The 21,001-nt window shown below is 40.8% G+C and overlaps 1 protein-coding gene across 7 annotated transcripts in view; it reads left to right on the forward strand.

The window, feature by feature from the left end:
* The window catches only part of SEC31A (SEC31 homolog A, COPII coat complex component), a 213,265-nt gene that overhangs the window by 108,540 nt on the left and 83,724 nt on the right, over positions 1-21,001 (forward strand). For all 7 annotated transcript variants that reach the window (XM_030190615.1, XM_030190616.1, XM_030190617.1 and 4 more), the window contains 5 exons: positions 3,677-3,754; positions 7,986-8,055; positions 10,752-10,930; positions 17,799-17,925; positions 20,727-20,872. In XM_030190615.1, coding sequence (XP_030046475.1) covers positions 3,677-3,754; positions 7,986-8,055; positions 10,752-10,930; positions 17,799-17,925; positions 20,727-20,872 — 600 coding nt within the window. The remainder of the gene's footprint in view (positions 1-3,676; positions 3,755-7,985; positions 8,056-10,751; positions 10,931-17,798; positions 17,926-20,726; positions 20,873-21,001) is intronic.

Consider the following 21,001-nt stretch of genomic DNA (forward strand, 5'->3'; position numbering starts at 1 on the left):
TTGCCAGAGGGATTAAATACTTATTTCCCTCTGCAGAATGCAAATAAATTCATATACTTTCCACAATGTGATTTTCCGGATTTAATTTGTGATGTGCTATCTCTCACTGTTACCAATAACCTACCCTTCAATTATGGGCTGCTCATGTCTTTGTCAGTGGGCAAACTTACAAAATCAGCAAGGGATCAAATACTTATTTCCCCCACTGTACCTGTGGCATCATCAAAGGATGTTTAGGAAAACTAAGATGGCAGAAATTTATATTTTCCAGCTTTTAATGCACTATGGGGCCCTTTTAAAAAGGCATGCTAAAAAATGGCCTGCGATAGTGTACGCGTGTTTTGGGCATGCATAGAATAATTTTTCAGCGCACCTGTAAAAAATGTCTTTTTTAAAATTTTTACTGAAAATGGACATATGGCAAAATGAAAATTGCCGCATGTCCATTTTGGATCTGAGACCTTATTGCCAGCCATTGACCTAGTGGTAATGTCTCATTCGGTAACCATGCGGTAATAATCTATGCGCGTCAAATGTCACTTGGCGCACGCCCAATATGCGCATATCGGACGCACGCCAAAAATGAAAATACTGCAAGAGCCATGCGGTAGCCGGGCAGTAACTCCACTTTGGCGCATGTTGGGCGCACGTAGATGCTTACGTGCCTTAGTAAAAGGGTCCCTATATCTTTATCCTTAATCAAGGATACTTGCACTTTCTAAAGCTCAGCGGTTTGACTTTCCAAAGTGTCCAACGTTTGCTGGGACTCTTTAGAAGAAACTATCCATTCTAAAGAAATGCAAGTGGTAGTCACTGTTTTTGTCAGAGCAGCTAAAGATTTATGAACACCAGCCAAAACATCCCACTGTGAAGATATGGTGACAGTTTCAGGTCTTGAGAGAGGAGAGATAGCCAAAGTATACTCGGAACATAACAGCACTGACAAGAGGGTACACCAGTTCACTCTCCCCTCTCTTCAGGGGTTACTCACATTCAATCTTTCCTCTGTTGAAGTTTAGCAGTGAGTCAAATCCATAATAGTTGATATTACCGGTGAATCCACAGTAACACGGCTTTATCTCTCTCCAGCACAAACAGCACTATTCACAGTGTTGCACTGGGGCACTTCGGCCTCCGGGGATGCTAGCTGTGGTGGAGGAGGGGCTTGTATGGTGGTCAGAGCAGTATTCGCATCTAAAGGAATCACTGCTTCATTCGGCTCCAAGTCAGACTTTTCTAGCGCAGTCACAGAAGTAGAACTGAGCAGTTTGGAATTGTAACTTGCTGGGACTCAGAGAACATTGGCAGTATACTATGTTTGTTTTTATGTCACTCGTGTCACTTAGCATGGAGACCAAAAAGTTGTTGTAATTTGATCTCATCAATCCACAAAACCTTCTCCCACATGCATGTTTCTTGGTGGCACATCATATATCTCTACTTCTGAAACATGGACAGTATGGAAGGAAATCTTGAAATTGTTGAACAGTCTTACTCAGAAATTTACTTAATCCACACCTACTGACTTGGGAGAGATGGCCTGATCAAAGCAGTGTCTTGGTACCAAACTATTTAGCCTTCCACCACTTTGTACCTTGGAATAACTTTATCCCAGAGTTCTTTTGGTGGCTCAGTGTTTGGCATGTTTAGACCTTTGCTTCAGATTCACTTCATTCAACAAACAGCTTCATTTTTCACCAGAGGTATTCAAATCAGCTGAACTCTACTCTGATTGGACACAGGTTGGCTATATTATAGGCTTCATTTTGACAATTTTTGGAAATGAAGCTAACATGGGCTTGCTACGACAAAGATGTGAATATTTATGCAGTCAAAGTTTTTCAAAATATTTCTGTACCGTATTTTCACGTTATAGCCTGCACACGGATATTACTACTACTATTTATCATTTATATAGCGCTACAAAGCACACGCATCGCTGCAATAACCCGCACTGTGTATGATCCGCAGAAAAGAAGATGCAATGTAGAAATTGTTTTGAATTCCCCACCAGATGTTCCATCATGAAGTCAGTGGCAGGCTTCAGTTCCTGATGCCAGCACTCCCATGCATGCTCAGTTCATGTGCAGGAGTATGGGTGCAGGTAACTGAAGCATGTTGCCAATGCTTGACTGATGAGGAATATGAATTCAATAATGATGAAACGGAAGCATTCGCTGTTGAACATTTCAGCTACTCAGATGATGATGCAGACTTTGAAGTTTTTTCCTTCTAGCGACGAGCGAGATAATGTTTGAGACACTATGAAGAATTAATGCCATAGACTTACCTTGTAATAAGTATTTTAGGCAAACCATTTTGGAGGTTTTTTTTTTATTTTTTTATTATTAGAACAGTAGAATGCCACCTTCCACTGTGCTCATGAAATGTAAAGGCGAGTATAACCCATACCAGGAATATCCTGGCTGTAAAAATGTGTACACCCCGTGGGTTATATTTGTAAAAATATGATAATTGTCATTTCACATTGTGTAGCTCAGGGAAACAATCATGTTTTGATATATTTTGGATTGTATGTTATATTCAGTCTTAAAAATATCAAACTCATGTCATATAAAACTAGTGGAAATATCTAATAAACACAAGAAGGAAAAAGCTTCAGCAAGCTCAGACCATTTATATTTGGTCTTTAAACGGCTTTGGTGCAATCGTTGGCATATAAAAAAACCTCTTGTGCTTTTTTTTATTCCCTTGGTTTTCAATTATTCACTTCTACAACTTGTGTAGTAGATGTATAATGAAAACATAATTGCTGATTTATATCGGAAACTTATGTACTTCTCCAGCTTCTGATCTGCATATCACATTGTCTGCACTTCTCAGCAGTATTGTCCGCAGCCGACGATGGACATCGTTTCATTGTACTGCGTCAGGGACATTTGGAACACTTTCAAAACTCACTTGGTCAACACTGCTGCTTTCATTGCTATAATTGAAAATGAAGACATGAATAAAAAAGGCACAGGAAGTTTTTTTATGTCAATGATTGCACCAAAGCTGTTTGTAGACCGAATTTAAATGGTCTGAGCTTGTTGAGGCCTTTTCCTTCTTGTGTTGTTTATTAGATATGTCCACTAGTTTTGATATGGTGTGAGTTTGATATTTTTAAGATCGGATGATTTGTACTCCACCTCCTTCCCAGATCTGGAGTTGTATTTTATTAACAGAATGTGAAATGTGTGCAAAGGTATGAAGACTCTCTTTTCCATTTGGTTTTATATTTTGCTGCCTTCTATCAGATATGTCTGTGAGATAAAATCTATATACATAACATTACATTTCAGTACTTACATACTTGACAGTAGAATTTCTATTGTAACAAACATAGGGCCCTGTTTGCTAAGTAGAGTTACAGGCACGCTAATGTTTTTAACGCGTGTTAACCATGTACATGCCTAAAATATCCTGATGGACGCCTACATGGTTAATGCGCGCTTTAAGTGTAGGTGCACTAAAAACCCTAATGCACCTTAGTAAACAGGGCCCATAGTGCTTTTATTTGAATTTATTCTTTTCCCTGTCTCCCTTTCTATCCAGTATTTATGCATATGACAGAACTTGCATCTGAATACTGTTGTACCTGTCTTTCTTGTTGATCAATTACATCACACTGCTAAATCCCGCCAAACTTTCTTCTCCTGTCATTCCTTAAAAGGCTTTTAAAGAATCTGACCAGCCAATCACCTGTGATGACGAAGAAAACCATGTTCCTGAGCAGCAGTTTTTGGGGGAGGTATTTATTTATTTCCACTTAAGCTGTGATGGACAGTTCTGTGCTTAATTTTGGATCTATGCAGTTTAACTACTATTTGTGTTTTTCAAGCAGCATGATCCGCTGATGCAGAGATGCATCATTTCACAAACAAAACCACTTCCTTCTGCTTCTAATAGGTTTACTGTTAACCCTGTTATAATCGCTGTTTCTTGTTTAATTACACTGAAAGCGGAGGTCAGAAGTTTGTGTTTCTGCTTTATTTATGTAGTTTGCATAGTGAATATTATCTAAATTAGCAGTTCCTAAATCTGGTTCTTGAGATACCCAAACAAATTTCCTTGTCAAGATATGCACAGTAGAAGCTGACGAGGTTGATTTGAATACTTGTTTATGTAGTTACTAGGTTAATTGGCATTTATTGGTAGGTAGCCATTAAAACTGGACTATTAAGGTGTTTGAAGGACAGGATTTGGGAGCCCCTGACCTAAATCCTGCTTGATGGAGAATAGGAGCTCTGCATTCCTGACTTTGACACTCCTAATTTAATCCATTTCAGGATGTTCATGTGTATCTTGTATCAATGAATAGTATTTCTAAGACATTTCCATATTTTAGCATGAGCTATAAATAAGTCAATTTACCAAAAGTATATTGAATTTATGTTTTCAATTAAAATCTGTCATCATGCAGAGATGGCATCATGAGAGCATTGCCCTATTACTGTTTCCATTTGAATTTTTGTTGTCCACTCAGGCATCAGAAGATTCTCAGAAAGCTTAGAAGAAATGAAATAAGCTACAGAATTTGTTTAACCTCCCCTTGAATACTGTTTCTGTGCAAATGAACTCTGACCAAGACAGAAAACTTTAATTGAGCCTTTGAACTTAAAAGTAGCCTAGACTGGTCATAAGATTCCAATTTCTGTAGCATGATACTAATGTTCGTTTTTAAGGTTGTTTTATAGCATCTATTTAGCACTGTAAATTGTGGACTTTTACAACATATTACATAACACATTCCTTCCAAAAAAAGGCTTGCAATCAAAGGGAATACTGAGAAGAAATAAGTGTCTTGTCCAAGGCCAGAGTTAGTGTCTAGGGTAGAAGCACTTTTTGAATTCATGTCTCCTGGTTCTTCCTTAGCCCATTTTGGGGCTCACTTTCAAAAGAGAAAAACGTCTCAAAAATGTCATAAAGCAGCATTTGGACAGTTTTCTTTGAAAATTTCCAAATAGCAGTTTTCAAAATTCAGATTTGAGACATTTTACTCTGCAGTGTGTACAAATCACAAGGGGGTGTGTTGGGGGCAGGATTTGGGCATTCCCAAAACGTGGTCATTTTTCTGTCATAATGGAACAAAGCAAAAACGTTCAGGGCTAAAAGTTAAACTTTTGGTCTAGACCTGTTTCAACCATGACTAAGCCACAAAAAGGTGCCCTAAATGACCAGACGACCGCTGGAGGGATTAAGGCTTAACCTTCTCACACCTCCAATGGTCACTGACCTCCTCTCACCCCCCAAAGATGTGAAAGAAACAGTACATACCAGGCTCTGACAGCTTCAGATGTTATGGCCCGTCCTATTAGAGTAGCAAGCAGATCCTTGGAGTAGTCTAGTGCTCAGTGCAGTACATTGTAGAGAAGGGGACCCAAGCCCATATCCCACTCTAACTGGTACACTTGTCAAAAGTGTGAGCCCTCCAAAACTCACCAAAACCCTAGTGTACCTACATATTGATGACACCTGCAGGTTAAAGGCCATTGTAGTGGTGTACAGTTGGGTACAGTAGGTTCTTGGTGGGTTTTGGAGGGCTCCCTCATACAATATAGGGGGTAACAGTGAGATGTGTACCTAGGACTTTTTATGAAGCATAAACGCATTCCAATGACAGTCTCATAGGAAGAGGAGGGGTAGGTTAGGTGAGAAATAAGGAGAGCTATGTGGATGAGTCAAGGAGAGATGGATGGTAGATAAGGTGACAAAGCAGTAGAATTTTATGGTTTATAATGGGTTAGGAAACCCAGATCTTTGTTGAGTCCTGTCTGGCGGGTGTCAAACTATTTCATCATTTTGACTTCAAAGATCTTACGTTCATGTTCCTGGATTGTCTTAAAGACAATCCAGGAACATGAACGTAAGATCTTTGAAGTCAAAATGATGAAATAGTTTGACACCCGCCAGACAGGACTCAACAAAGATCTGGGTTTCCTAACCCATTATAAACCATAAAATTCTACTGCTTTGTCACTCTCTTATTTACCATCCATCTCTCCCTGACTCATCCACCCAGCTCTTTCTGTTGCTCATCTGACCTACCCCTCCCTCTTCCTATGAGACTGTCATTGGAATGCTTTTGTGCTTCACTTTATATATTCTGATATTTATCAACATTTACTTATTTCTGATCTGAAGAAGAAGGGTTACCTTCAAAAGCTAATCAGAAGTTAGTCCAATAAAAAGGTATCTTATTATTTTCTTTTCTCTGTTTTGATTTATTTCTATTTATTACCTTTAAAAGTGGACTAACATGGCTACCACACCACTTTACTCAAATAGTTATTACAAATGTTGCTTTTTGTAAAACAGGTTCCCTTTTTGTTAGTAACTTTTTAACAAAATAACTTGTTGCATTTTATTAGATGCCTTGATTCATGATATGTGATTGCATTTTTGAGCTGTTGTCTGGTAGTGGAATCTGTTACACTAAGAACACTTACTTAATTTAGTCTGACAGATCATAGAGGCCAGATGTACTTATCAATTTTCGATATGACACACAATACGAAAAACCCCAGTTGAGCTGATTCTTTTCATACATGAAACTTGGCACCTGAAAAACAGAACATTAAATAGAAATGCGCACATCAAAGAAATTGTGTGTTCTTGGATTAATGCACATTTTCCAGGGTTTTTCAGGGTTCCAGTCCTTTGTGTATTATGCATTGTTATTCATTGTAAAGTAGGTATCAGCTGAAAAGGACCATCTGGGCCACCCGGTTGCCCCGCCTTCCTTATTTTAGCTATGATGTCTCAATTGTTCATAGTATAAACTCAACCACCCGCAGGGGATGTTTTTCTTTTTTTGCCCTCAGCTAGGAAGTGTAGCCAGGTGTACCTGTTGGCCATGGTGTAGGAACCATGTCATTTCCTGATTGTGTCAGAGATGATGCTTAAGGTTAAGGCTATACTTGATTAACTTTATAATGCTACTTAAGATGGAAGATAATGCATGCAGAAAGAGTTATGTAGTTTAGTGTACATAAGTCCAGTGCAGTTGCTCACAAGCAATTGATAAATGCATAGTGTCACATAACACCTCACATTTTAAAGAAATACCTTAGTGGAACACCTGATACTCACTCATGGACACAACTTCAACAGAAAGGACTTAGACTGCCACCCGCCTGTTAGTTGAAGGAAAGCTTAGTGGGGAAACAAAAGGTCTCGGTTCACACAAAGCCCCCTTTTGGAGGAGTGGCCTAGTGGTTAGGGTGGTGGACTTTGGTCCTGGGGAACTGAGGAACTGAGTTTGATTCCCACTTCAGGCACAGGCAGCTCCTTGTGACTCTGGGCAAGTCACTTAACCCTCCATTGCCCCATGTAAGCCGCATTGAGCCTGCCATGAGTGGGAAAGCACGGGGTACAAATGTAATAAAAATATAACAGCTGTAATTCAGATAAGTAGTCAAGAAGTGCTTTTAGTCACTACACAGAATTGAGACGGGTAGTCTGTAGGCGCTCTGTTACTTCCAGCTCTTACTGCTTTGACTTACTGCGTGAGCCTATTTATTGCAAGGAAGAAATGGAATACTGTTTTGAGGTGTGGATAGTACTTGTGTAATGGCTTTTCGGCCTCAGAAAGAGCATGTTTAGATAATTAAAACTGTTTTTACTGCTCTGCAGAGAGACTTTAACTTGTGAGTTTTGCAGATTAGGATCTTGAGAGCACAGAGCAGGCAGTCTGAGCTTCACATTTAGGCTGCCACTGGAGAAGTGTTTTTAGTAGCATGCAAATTAATTTATTAGCTATGCTGAGCTTTTAGGTGGCTTAACTCTTGTTGTCCCCATGGCTTCTCTTTATATCTTTGGTTTTATAACATAGATATTTGATTCACATATTGAAAATAGCAGTGAGTAAGAGTAATTTGGTTACAGTATAAAAATGTAATATGGTAGATCAGAGTATAGAATCACACAGAGACTGCAGAGGTTTATGATCAGACACTTATTAGCACATTTCTCCCTTGCAGAGGCTAGCGGGTGAAGAGACTGAAGTCTTCAGATCTACAGGAGAAACTTTTAATATTTCTGTCAGCGGAGGTAAATCTTGCTCAATTAACAATGAAAAGAAGTACTCTGAATAGCTTTTTGATAGTAATATAGAGGTATTTCTTAGCAATAGCAATGTAAGAAAAAATATAAATGAACAAGGCCTGAAATCAATCAGGGCATCCTTGAAGTGGAATCATCTCTACAGGGCCGCTGAGGGGGGGGGGGGGGGGGACAAAATTCCCTGGGCCTCCAAGGGGGGCCCGGCACCGGGATCTCTCTACTCCTGCTCCCAGGCCACTGGTGCTGCAGTCCCCAGTCTCACCTGCCTGCCCTCTGCTCCGTCGACAGCCCCCTCCGTCTGCCACCGGGCCCCCTGCATTCAAATCAGCAGTGCCTCACCTCCGTGTGAAAGCAGCAGGATCGCGCTACCTTCGGGCCCTCCCTCACTGTGTCCTGCCCTCGTCTGATGTAACTTCCTGTTTCCGCGAGGGTGGGGCACAGTGAGGGAGGCCCTGAAGGGAGGCGATCCTGCCGCTTTCACACGGAGGTGAGGCGCTGCCGATTTGAATGCAGGGGGCCCCGATGGCGGACGGAGGGGGGCTGTCAACGGGGTGGGCGGGTGGAGACTGGGGACTGCGGTGCCAGCGGCCTGAGAGCAGGAGAGGGAGGCGACACTGGTAGTGATTGGGGGGGGGGGGGGCGGCAGGCCCGGCTCAGTCTCTCGGCAGCCCTGCATCTCTGCATCATCTACCCTATACCATTGGCGGTCCCTGCTTCTTTTGCCCAAACTCAGCTCAAAGGGCTTGATTGAGGCTTTCTCTCATGGGTTCAAATATGAAAAAGTAACATACTTTGTACCTTTGTAGTTCAAACATTTTTTTAGTGAGAAATCACACGAGTAGTTTCATTTTTGAAAACTGCTTAAAGCTATGTGAATACAAAGTATACATATATTTTGCCATGCTATTTGTGCAGCTGGTTCTCTGGGAGAGAAAGTATATGCAAAACACAAAAAAATGCAGTAAATAAGCATAGTTTTCCTTCTTGACCTAAACATGTCCCTGGGAACAGTTACTTGAAAAGTGGTTGAGTAGCCTACATTATGAAAGTATACAACTATATTAAGCTTCCTTGCGAACAGATATTTTCTCATTCAAAGGTCTAGGCATTTAGATTTCTTTGAGTGGTGGTCTCTATCCCCAGAATTGTGTGCCTAAATTTGGGTGCATGCCCAATTTAATTGAATAATGAGCCAATTAGTGCTGATAATTGGACAGTTATCAGTGCTAATTGGAATTTGGGTGTATGTGTGCAAAGTAAGGCGCCAGAATCACGTGCAGGTCTAAAAGGGGGGCATGGCCATGGGAGGGTTATGAGAAACAAGATGGCAAGCGATCCACAAAATCCAACGTGGAGACAAACAAAGCAGATCAATCAGTGATATGGTTCATAACATGATGGCAGATAAGGGCCAAATGACCCATCCAGTCTGCCCTTCCATAGTAACCATAACTCCTCCTTTTCCTAAGGGATCCCACATGTCTGTCCCAAGCTTTCTTAAATTCCGACACAGAAATCAATCTTGGTGCTAAACGCCCAACCCAGAGCAGGCTACAGCAACTCTAATCATTGGTTGGTGTACATACTGAAGTTCAGTGGAGAAAAAAGCCTCTTGAGCATTAAAAAAAAACCCTGTACTTGCGCAAAATTAATAATATGAATCAAACAAGGAGCTAATGCAGGCAACCACTGGAAATCCAAATATTGTTTTGACAAATGTTCACAAAAAAGTACTTAAGATATTTTCATACATTATACAACATATACAGCCTGGTGTGCCTCAACAAACCAACAAAGGGCCCCATTAAAAAAAAATCTCCATAAATGTAAATGTTTTTAAACAACGATAATATAGCTTAGTGAATAAGACAGTGAGCTAGAAGTTGGCAATTACGTGTATTGAAGCTAGTTAACTGTCATTTCATCGGAATAATCAAATATTGAATTCTTTCTATAGGTGCTGAGTTAATGTAACTGAATTCTGGGTCTAAATTAAATCTCAATTTATGTGGATAGTAATCTAGCTAAAAATAATTTTGGCATGTAGTAATTCGGGCTGTAATTATTTCTTTTTAATATCTGCACATGTCCCCCCCCCCCCCTTCATTCTCCACTTTCTCCGTATCAAGCCAAGAGCTCCAACTAAGAGCTCGAATTACAAAGTGCAGCACAGTGTTAATTTACAATAATGTAGTTTATTAATGTATTTTGTTAGGCCTAATTTTGCTGTAATTATGCATTAATGAACCTCTCTAGTGCATTTTAGCCCTATATTGTGTGATGCAAAGGCCTTTGTTTTCATGTTGTTGCAAACAGGAATGGTCCATTTGTATATCTTTATATGTAAGTTAAAAACTTTTGCCATTGACAAGCATGGATGTATCAGCCTCACAAGTGAGGAGTGTCATCTAATGATGCTGGTACAAAACATATCTGCTAGAACTCAGAAATAAAGTTCAGAGCATGGTGGCCTCTCCTACATGTAGAAGTACCCAGAGTCTCCACAGTTTTATTTTGTTTGGTCTGTTGAACAGACATGAAGCAAAGCTCTTCCTTAAAAAGCATTTTCTGAAGAAATTTCTCTTGTGGCTTTTAACAATGTTATTAGTTAATGTTGGTTTAAAAAATGTACTTGATGATTTGGAGTAGCGGAATGTTTCTTTTCTTTCTTCCCTTTATGCCAGATGTGGATGGGTTGATTACACAGGCTTTGCTGACTGGCAACTTTGAAAGTGCAGTCAATCTTTGTTTACACGACAATCGTATGGCAGATGCCATTATATTAGCCATAGCAGGTGGACAGGATCTTCTGGCTAGGACACAGAAGAAGTACTTTGCCAAAACCCAGAGCAAAATCACCAGGGTAAGTAGTTTTTTTTGTCATATTGTAAGCATTTATAGTTGAATAACTCTTCTGGGCAAAGCTACCCAATGAGTAATTCCCAGATTCCGTTTACAACTGTCTGGCTAAAACAACTTCCTAGCTCTGTCCAGGGGTTATATTATAAAGGAACCTGGCTGTTCTGGGCCTACACCAGAACTTTTCTTCTGTTAGAGAGAACTGGAATAAAAGTAAAGTCACTGCTGTTAATTTATTATATAGGTAAGAAAATAGAATAATACACCCTACACTACAGCTTAGCTGTACAAATGTAGCTCCCTTATACTGATAAGCAACTGTAGAATGTATTGTCTAACTAAAACACTGATATCACTGGTTACTAGGTTATTACACAATCCTGATTAGTAATACTGACTAGGTCATGAAGTAATACAGTTAGCAGCACATCTTCCTGATCACAAAGTTCTGACTAACCCGCCTTTGCTGAGGTAAGAACCCACTAGCTAATCCCCGACTATAGGAAATAAGTCCCTGTAATTCTCACCGAGCTGACTCTAGGTGGTCTCTCAAATGAAGTGGACACAGGTTTTTCCCTTTAGACTCCAGCTGTTTTCCACAGCGAGTCCCCGTCTTAGGAAACAGCACAGGCTCTCTGCAGCATGCAGGATTACAGTCTCTCTGGCCGGTAGAGCTGAACCAACAGGTACTTTCTTCGGATGGTCCGTTCACAAGGTTGTGGACCACTTCAGGTCTCGCTGGTCTTCTTGCCAGCTACCCTTCTTCCAGTAGAACCAGACAAATTCTCCCTTGCTTCCTTCTCCCTTGTCTGTCCTTTTTTTTCTCCTTTCACTACTTTCTTTTTTGGTTCCCGCTCTCTGCCCCTGATTCCCAGGTGACCAGACAGCAACCAATCAGGATCTTGTCCAGCTCCTTCCCTGAGCAAGAAAACCTTTTTGATCTTCCAGTTGTTACATTGTGGTATACATTCCTGTCTCTCATCAGACTCGCTGGCACCATGGCCTTACCCCCTGTAGCTCATCAGGGAGGTGCAAGGGTCAGGTAGCCCACTGCATATCCTTGAGTTTTTTCCAGACCTGCCAGTTATTTACCACAAGCAGAGCTCTGCCACAAACAGAAAGTTGAATCTGCTTGGTCACTGAAGTGCAGGGTCTTAGTTCACAGACTCCATCTTGACATAGTTGTATACACAGGCTGAGACCAGCAGCGCGAGGCTCACAGGGAAATAGCCCTACAATATGAAGGCCTAGTTTTTCAGTTGTAAAAGTGACAGTGTGGATCAGCAGAAGGCAGTTTTGCAGACTATCTATCAAAGCACATTTAAAATTCAAAGAGTGATTTCATATGAAAAAAATTCTGTTATAATATCTTGATGAAGTGCACTGTAGGACTGAGTAAATAAGTAATATTGGACTGATACAGTTGTTCATGTATCAGTTACATGGTCTGTAGTAAAATCTAAGATGCGTGCTGCACTGCAGTCAATCTCCAGTGTGACGGGAGAGTAAACTTCACTGAGGCATTGGGGATCGTAAATGTCTTGATGTCTTCGCCCAAGGCCTGATATCAGTGTTGGTGATTCAAGATAGCTAGAGACCCAGACTTCTCCTCTGGAGTATGTTTTCTAGTTTCAACTGGCTTAGCATCAGACTCATAGTCTTCATGTAAGAGAAGAAAGTCCCTCCTACCTGAGGAATTCTCATTCATTGATTTTGTTCAGGAAATGTTGAGGCCATGCTATTTGAAGTTAGAGATGGAGAGGAGGGGACCCCCCCCCCCCATGGCTGAAGCTTCAAACATCTGCCAGTTCCTGAATCCCCAACCCCCCCCCCCCCCCCTCCAATGCTGTGAATGGTGTTCACAGATTCCTTAAGGACATAGAGATGAGAATGTGGGAGAACCTCCCCCTTTCTGTATCTTTTAATGAGAAGGCCAATTCTGTATACAAAAATAGTCCATAAGACTCAAAGCAGCAGCTTTCTCTCCATTCGTTGGTGGTTGAATCCAGTCTTAGTAGGGCCAAAATTTCCAAGACACTCTCTTCAGTATCCCGCCCCCCCCCCGGGATGAGAGGTTTTGACATTGAAGTCTTTGGGATAAAGATGTTTAAGAATGCTATTCTCACTTCTCGCATTGCTTCTTACCAGCTCTTCGTGGGTGTATACTTGTGAAACATTATGTGCCATATTGGGGAGTTTGCAGAGCTCTCCCTCTGGAGAAGGCCAAGCACCCCCTGTTCCTAGTGAACAAAAGAAAGGAATGCAGAAAATTTCTGGTCCAAATGGCATATGGTACGGTGTTGAGAACTTCTGCTATAGGTATTGGTTGCCCATAGACTTGCATGACTGTGGGCCTCATACCTAAGATCCAATATGTAAGAAAAGCTTGCCGACATGGTATAACAGAGAGAGAATCTCTTTTGAAAGTAAGATTTAAAAGGCTGCTACCCTTTTCAAGCATCACAGTGAAACTCTGAAGACCTTCTCTAGGTCTACTTCTCACACAGTCACCTCTTCCAAGAGGCAAAAGAGATTGTATTACTCTCAAACGCATAGGGATCCTCCCCCTGTTCTTCCCAAATAAGATGAGGTTCTTGCTCTCATCCTAGACAGCAGGAGGCCCAGAAGACCCAACAGCTCCACAGCAAAACCATAGACAGTTTTGAGTGCCTCCATAAAAATATAATCAGTATTTCAGTATCACTGCTGGACAAACTTGTGTTAGGAAGGAGGCTCAGGTTTTTGGGTTTTTTTTTGGTAAACCACTGGCCTCTTATTGTCTCTGTCAGTGGGTTCCAAAAACCATTCTACTAAGATATGATCTGCATCTATTCGAAACATCACAGATTTACCCACTAAGAACATCGTAGTCAATATCAGTAAATATGGGTCAGACATTTGATAAACTGCCTTTCTATGGTACAACCAAAGCAGTTTACTAAGGAGCTCTTTCCTCTTAGGCACAAATAGGTCAAACCCATTCCACCAGGGAAAAGAGCACAGGGATTTGAATGTGTCCTGATTCTAATGAAGATGGAGGAATTCTGTTGAATCCTAGACCTAAGGCCCTTGAACAAGCTTCTAATAAGAGAGAAGTTCAGGATGATTTTCCTAGGCACCTTAATTCCGTTTCTTCAAAAAAGAGACTGGTTATGTTCTGTGGACTTAAATGATGCTTACAGTCAGATAAGGAGACATCCCAGTCACAGGACGTATCTTAGATTGGTCAACGGAAATGCCACTACTATCATCCCAGATTGAGTTTTGGCATTGCATCAGCTCCTCAATTCCCTATTTGGACAATTGACTAGTCAATAGTGCATCTTGAGAGGAGGCTGAAGAATCAGTGTGTGCAACCATAGGGCTGGAATTTCTGGGGTTTGTCATAAACTACCCCAAGTATCAGCTGAGCTGATCACCATGATTGGAATTCATAAGAGCTGTACTAGGCACAATTCAGATGAAAACCTTTCTACTACAATAAGGGTGTCATCAATCTATTGTCCATAGTGTTAGAAATTCAAGAGTCAGCAGACATTAGCATGAAAAATGTTGGGTCATGTGGCTTCAGTAGTATATGTAACAGCCCTGGCACATCTCGGGATGAAAAGTATTAAATTCTATTTGTGTAGTTAGTAATATTGTGTTTTTTAAATTATATTTGTGTTAGTTATTTTAGCCCCTGAAGCATCCATTTGGCGAAACTTGGCAAAGTCGGGCTCTATGTTCAAAACCCTCTTGTTGCATTATAAAGGTGTTTATGTATTATATTGGACTTTTGCGGTCTTTTTGCTCACAATTTCCTTCGGTCTGGAGTTTGCAGACCACCTGCCCACTTATATTTTGGGAACATCTCAAGATGAGACAAGCTCAATGGACATTGCACATGCAGGGGACACAGGCTGCTTGTGAACTGCAGTACATTTATATCTGTCACAAAATCCCTCTGGGACTGTCCGTCCCAGTGGACAGTTCAATCCAGGCTGGCAAATATTGCACCCCCTTCTGAATTTCACATGTTCAGAAACTGATGATAGATGTGTTCAAACTGTAGTGGGGAGCCCATGTAGATTGGTTTTGCGCTTTTATATCTTCTACATCTGTTTGAATCAGGTTTGAAAATTAACTCTATTTAGGATTCTGTTTAGTGCAATTGGTGTTTCTCACCAACATATAGAAGGCCTTTAGTTGTTTGCTCTGTGCAGTGCTCGCTTTTATTGAAGTCTTCTTCCTACAGTGTCATGGAATCTTAACATATTACCCTAGCTGATGAAAGCTCCTTTTGAGCAACTTGATACCTGTTAACTGAAGTACCTGACCTGGAAGGTCCCATTTCTGGTGGAAGTAACTTCAGTAACTGATCCACCTTACACTACTTTCTACAACAACAGATTGCATCTGTGCACTTATTACATAAGTACATAAGTAATGCCATACTGGGAAAAGACCAAAGGTCCATCGAGCCCAGCATCCTTAGGAATTGCTTCCTAACTTAGTATCAGATTTCCATCTTAATCAGTCTGTCATCCTTCCAACAATTTTTCTAAGACCTTGTACCCACAAAGGTCAAAATGCATTGCACAATCTGAATTGGATGAGAGCTTCGGCCTTATTTGGCTAGACTAACGCCCTAAAAGTCATCTAAACTTTTAGTTTGTTTTGACCTTAACAGGGTGTAGGGACTGTTGTTAATATACTCCATGGCTAGCAGATTGCATTTCTTTCACTTATTCCCAGGTACGCTTCACTCTAGTGTCATCATACTGCTTATATGTCAGAGCTATGGTGGCGTCAATAGCTCACTTGAGATTATTCTCTCTGGAGGAGATTTGCAGGGCTTGTAACATGGACTTCCGGTGAGCCTGATGTTAGTGCTGGGCAGAATGATAGAGACTATTATAAAGAACAAAATTGCAGAGCATATTCATAAGAATGTATTAATGATACAAAGCCAACATGGATTTAGTGAAGAGAAATATTGTCTCACCAATCTATTACATTTCTTTGAAGGGGTGAACAAACATGTGGATAAAGGTGAGCCGGTTGATGTTGTGTATCTGGATTTTCAGAAGGCGTTTGACAAAATACCTCCTGAAAGACTCCAGAGGAAATTGGAGAGTCATGGGATAGGAGGTAGTGTTCTATTGTGGTTTAAAAACTGGTTAAAGGATAGAAAACAGAGAGTAGGGTTAAATGGTCAGTATTCTCAATGGAAAAGGGTAGATAGTGGGGTTCCCCAGGGGTCTGTGCTGGGACTGCTGCTTTTCAACATATTTATAAATGATCTAGAGATGGGAGTAACTAGTGAGGTAATTACATTTGCTGACAACACAAAGTTATTCAAAGTTGTTAAGAGGATTGTGAAAAATTACTAGACTTGGAGACTGGGCATCCAAATGGCAGATGACATTTAATGTGAGCAAGTGCAAAGTGATGCATGTGGGAAAGAGGAACCTGAATTATAGCTACGTAATGCAAGGTTCCACATTAGGAGTCATTGACCAGGAAAGGGATCTAGGCGGCATCGTTGATGATACATTAAAACTCTCTGCTCAGTCTGCATCAGCGGCAAAGAAAGCAAATAGAATGTTAGGTATTATTAGGAAAGGAATGGAAAACAAAAATGAGGACGTTATAATGCCTTTGTATCACTCCATGGTGCGCCCACACCTTGAGTATTGTGTGCAATTTTGGTCACCACATCTCAAAAAAGTGGAATTAGAAAAGGTACAGAGAAGGGCGATGAAAATGATAAAGGGGATGGGACGACTTCCCTATGAGGAAAGGCTAAAGTGGCTAGGGCTCTTCAGCTTGGAGAAAAGACGGCTGAGGGGAGATATGATAGAGGTCTATAAAATCATGAGTGGAGTGGAACAGGTAGATGTGAATCGCTTGTTTACTCTTTCCAAAAATACTACCGTAGCACTAGGGGGTATGCAATGAAGCTACAAAGTATTACATTTAAAACGAATTGGAGAAAATATTTCTTCACTCAACGTGTAATTAAACTCCAGAATTCATTGGCAGAGAATGTGGTACAAGCAGTTAGCTTAGCAAAATTTAAAAAAAGTTTGGCTAAAAGAAAAGTCCATAAGCCATTATTAAAATGGACTTCTGGAAAATCCACTGCTTTTTTCTAGATTAAGCAGCATAAAATGATTTGTACTGTTTGGGATCATGCCAGGTACTTGTAACCTGGATTGGCCATTGTTAGAAACAGGATGCTGGGCTTGATGGACTTTCAGTCTGTCCCAGCATGGCAATACTTACATACTTATGTACATACTTATACATCTTGGTTCTGTTTAGAGAGAGACTCCTGATATGACAGGTTTGGCCAGTCAGTTCTCCAGATTCTCTTTGGGGATCAGAATCCAAATCCATCTTCTGCTACAACTAAGTAACTTTGTTTTAGAGTAATGAGCTTGATGGATAAACTAGCTTTTATAATATACATTTTTATTTCTTTTGTGTTTTTAAGGACAACACCAACTTAAAAACTCTTAGAAATTGTTGTCAGTCAAAATATTTCTCGTTTAGTTTGTCTTTCTCTTGAAGTGTCTCCACAAAAAGGAATTTGAAAGGACATGTATGTGTGGGTTTCCAGTGTTAGTTATCAGGCAGATGTGACATTAACTTAAGTTTTTGTTTCTGCCTATGTATGAAGGGACACAACCTACCTACCAAAGCTGTTCCTGATTTCCTAAATTTAATTTAAAATGTAGTTTCTTTTCAGATTGTTAACACTAGGGTTAATAGAGCATATCTGTGTGAACTTCATTTAGTTCATTGTTGCATCAAGTACCTAAAATGTGTAGGGTTTTAGGCTAAAGAGATATTAAAATAACATTTCCTTCTTTTTTCCCCCCAAGTTAATTACTGCAGTGGTGACAAAGAACTGGCAGGAGATTGTTCAATCATGTGACTTGCAGAACTGGAGGGAGGCTTTAGCTGCTGTGTTAACTTATGCCAGACCAGATGAGTTTGCTGGGCTTTGTGGTAAGATTTCTTAAATTGGTTTCTGCAATACTGCTGTTATGATGCTATATCATTTTTAACTGTTTTCCTGAGTAGTAAGCAGATATCACTGTACTTAGCTCTTGGGAAAAAGGAGGTACATGGGATGCCATTTTTTGTAAAATGCTTGCTGGCTCTGTGGCCTTTCATGTTTACTCTACAAGTTGAATGTTTCCTTATTGCATACTATTTTTGCAATATGAAAACAGTTTGTGGAACCTAGTAGGGTTTTTTTCTCTGATTCTCACGATAAAATAAAACTATCAAAGTTTGTGTTTGTCAAAATCATGGAGTGCAGAAACTGAATTCTGTGATGCATTTTTTTTTTTTTTTTGCATTAATCTTATAAGGGGAGCTGTAACCGTAAATGTGGGTAGATGTGATTTTGGTGCCTGTTAAATAGGCTCAGCAACAGCTGGTATACTGAAGGCATTTCTTTTCTTTTTTGCTTTGGGAGAATTTACACCAAATTTATTTTAAGATGGTGCTTAATCTGGTGTAGGGGATATTTTTATTTATTACAGCTTTATACAGCTTTTTGTGCTAGGCATATCAAAACGGTTTACAGGCTTAAATGAACATAATTGAAAGGAACTCTAGAGTAGAGAGTTGCACAGGGACAGAAATCTAACCCGCCCCCGCCCATCCCTGTGGGGAGTGTAACCTGTCCCTGCAGGATTCTAAGTCGTCCCCGCCGCAAGTAGTCTCCATCCTAGTTTATCGTTTATTTATTTACTATACCATCACTTATTGCATCGGCAAATCAGAATGGTTTACATTATAAAAAATAGTACCGATCCTAGTACCAATCCCTGCAGCACCCTCCTCCATTGAGAAAAATGGCCATTTAACCCTACCTTCTGTTTTCTGTCCAATAACCAATTCCTAATCCACACCAGAACATTTCCTCCTATCCCATAACTCTAATTTTCTCAGGAGTCTCTCAACAGGACCTCTTTCAAAAGCTTTCCGAAAATCTAGATACACTACGTCAACCAGCTTACCCTTATCGACATGTTTACTTATGCCTTCAAAGAAATGAAGCAAATTGATGAGGCAAGACTGCCCTTGGCTGAATCCATGCTGACTCTTTCCCATTAAACCATGTTTATCGACGTGTTCTGTAATTTTATTCTTTATAATAGTTTCCACGACTTTGGCTGGCACTGAAATCAGGCTTACCTATCTGTAATTTCCTGGATCACTCCTGGGACCCTTTTTAAAAATCAGTGTTACACTGGTCACCCTCCAATCATCAGGTTCTACAGACAATTTTAATGACAGGTTACAGATTAGTAACAGCAGCTCAGAGTTCTTTCAGTAGCCTTGGATGCATGCCATCCAGTCCAAGTGATATACTAATTTGTCAATTTGGCTCAGTATGTCTTCCAGGTTCACAGAGATTTCTTTCATCCATATCATCACCCTTGAAAACCATTTCTGGTACAAAATACACAACAGAGAAGTTAATACTACATGGTGATTATCACCAGGCGGGGCCACAGCAAAAGGCATGGCAGGTGCAGACACCCCTGATGCCGATGTACATCAATGCATCGATCCCTCCAATAACTCTGGAAGCAAGGCCCGGATTTGCTCATCAAGCGCCGCCATCGGTAAAGGCTGAGAGGCCGGTTGGGGCTCAGGTTGCTGAACTGTCTGGGGTGCGGGAACTGGATCTCGGTTGCTTGGAGAAGGATGCATCAGCATCTCTTGAATGGAGGGGGAGGCATCCTCCCGGCGTCGATGCTTTTCTGGTGCCGAATCCCTTAGCGTCCCAGAGCTCCCAACACCATGAATTGAAGGAGATCGATGATGTTGCTTCTTGGCCACCGCCCAATGCACCTCATCCAAGCTCCTTGGTGCCAACAACGTCGAATACTCCTGTCGCCTTGGGGTCGGGTCTGACGATGGGCGGTCCTGGAAGGCCTGCATAGCAGGAGGCCTTGAGGAAGGTGAAGACCCACTCAATGCCTTGATTACTGTAATTTAGGGTACACCAGGGCTAAACCCTCTGGCTAAGTGTCTGCAATCTGTACAAAACATTGCCGTTTAGATTCTGTGCCATGCAAGAAATTTTGTTCATGTTACCCCTTCTAATCCAGTAGCACTGGTTCCACTCCAATTCAGGATTCAGCTGAAAATTTTGACTCCAAACAGATAAAGCTTTATATACAGGTAATCTACTATCTAGGCTGCCTAATTATACCTTATACCCCATTTTGTGTGCTCCACTCCTCCAAGGATTGTAGGTTAACAATTCCACCAGTTCTGCATGCACATCTGGACATTACTAGGCACAGCATTTTTTCCCTACATGGCCCCAATGCTTTGGAATGCATTTCCGTTCACCCTCCAGCTAGAAACTTCTTACAAGGAATTCCAGACTACCTTGAAAACCCATTTCTTTATTAGGTGTTTGGCAGATCTTAGGCAACATAAGGTGCAAGAATCTTGGAAGTACTTGCCTGTATTTCTCAACTTAGTAACCACTACTTATTTTTGACTGTTTCTGCTGCTCCATTTCTCTTCTCTTTTCCATCCTATTGTATCTCTAGAGTAGACAGCTGCATGGGAATGGGGATAGCGGGATTCCTGGGGATACCATAGGAATCCCATGGGGATCCCATGTGGATGGACGAAGGTCCACGGGGATCCCGTGGGGATGGACCTGTGTGCTTGATCAGTTCTTCGCTCTATGGAATGCCTATTAATGTGAACTAAAGGGTGTAATATAAATAGAGTAAAACAAAAAAAAAAATCTGTTTTCCGTTGTGTTTCAGGTCTGCTGGGTGCCAGACTGGAGAATGAAGGGGACAGTCGTCTCCAGGCACATGCATGCCTGTGCTATATTTGTGCTGGCAATGTAGAAAAGCTTGTTTCTTGCTGGACTAAAGCTCAGGATAGAAATAATTCATTGTCCCTTCAGGTGAGTGTCTGTGCATCCTAGTGTTTTTAATTTTGTTTGTTCTGGTTTTTTTTTTTTTAGATATGTGTAGTTTATTTTAAGCCTACCCTAAACCTAACCCTATTTGTTCATACCTTCTGGAACACCATG

The sequence above is a fragment of the Microcaecilia unicolor genome, chromosome 2, assembly GCF_901765095.1.
Source record: "Microcaecilia unicolor chromosome 2, aMicUni1.1, whole genome shotgun sequence".
NCBI classification, from domain to species: Eukaryota; Metazoa; Chordata; class Amphibia; order Gymnophiona; family Siphonopidae; genus Microcaecilia; species Microcaecilia unicolor.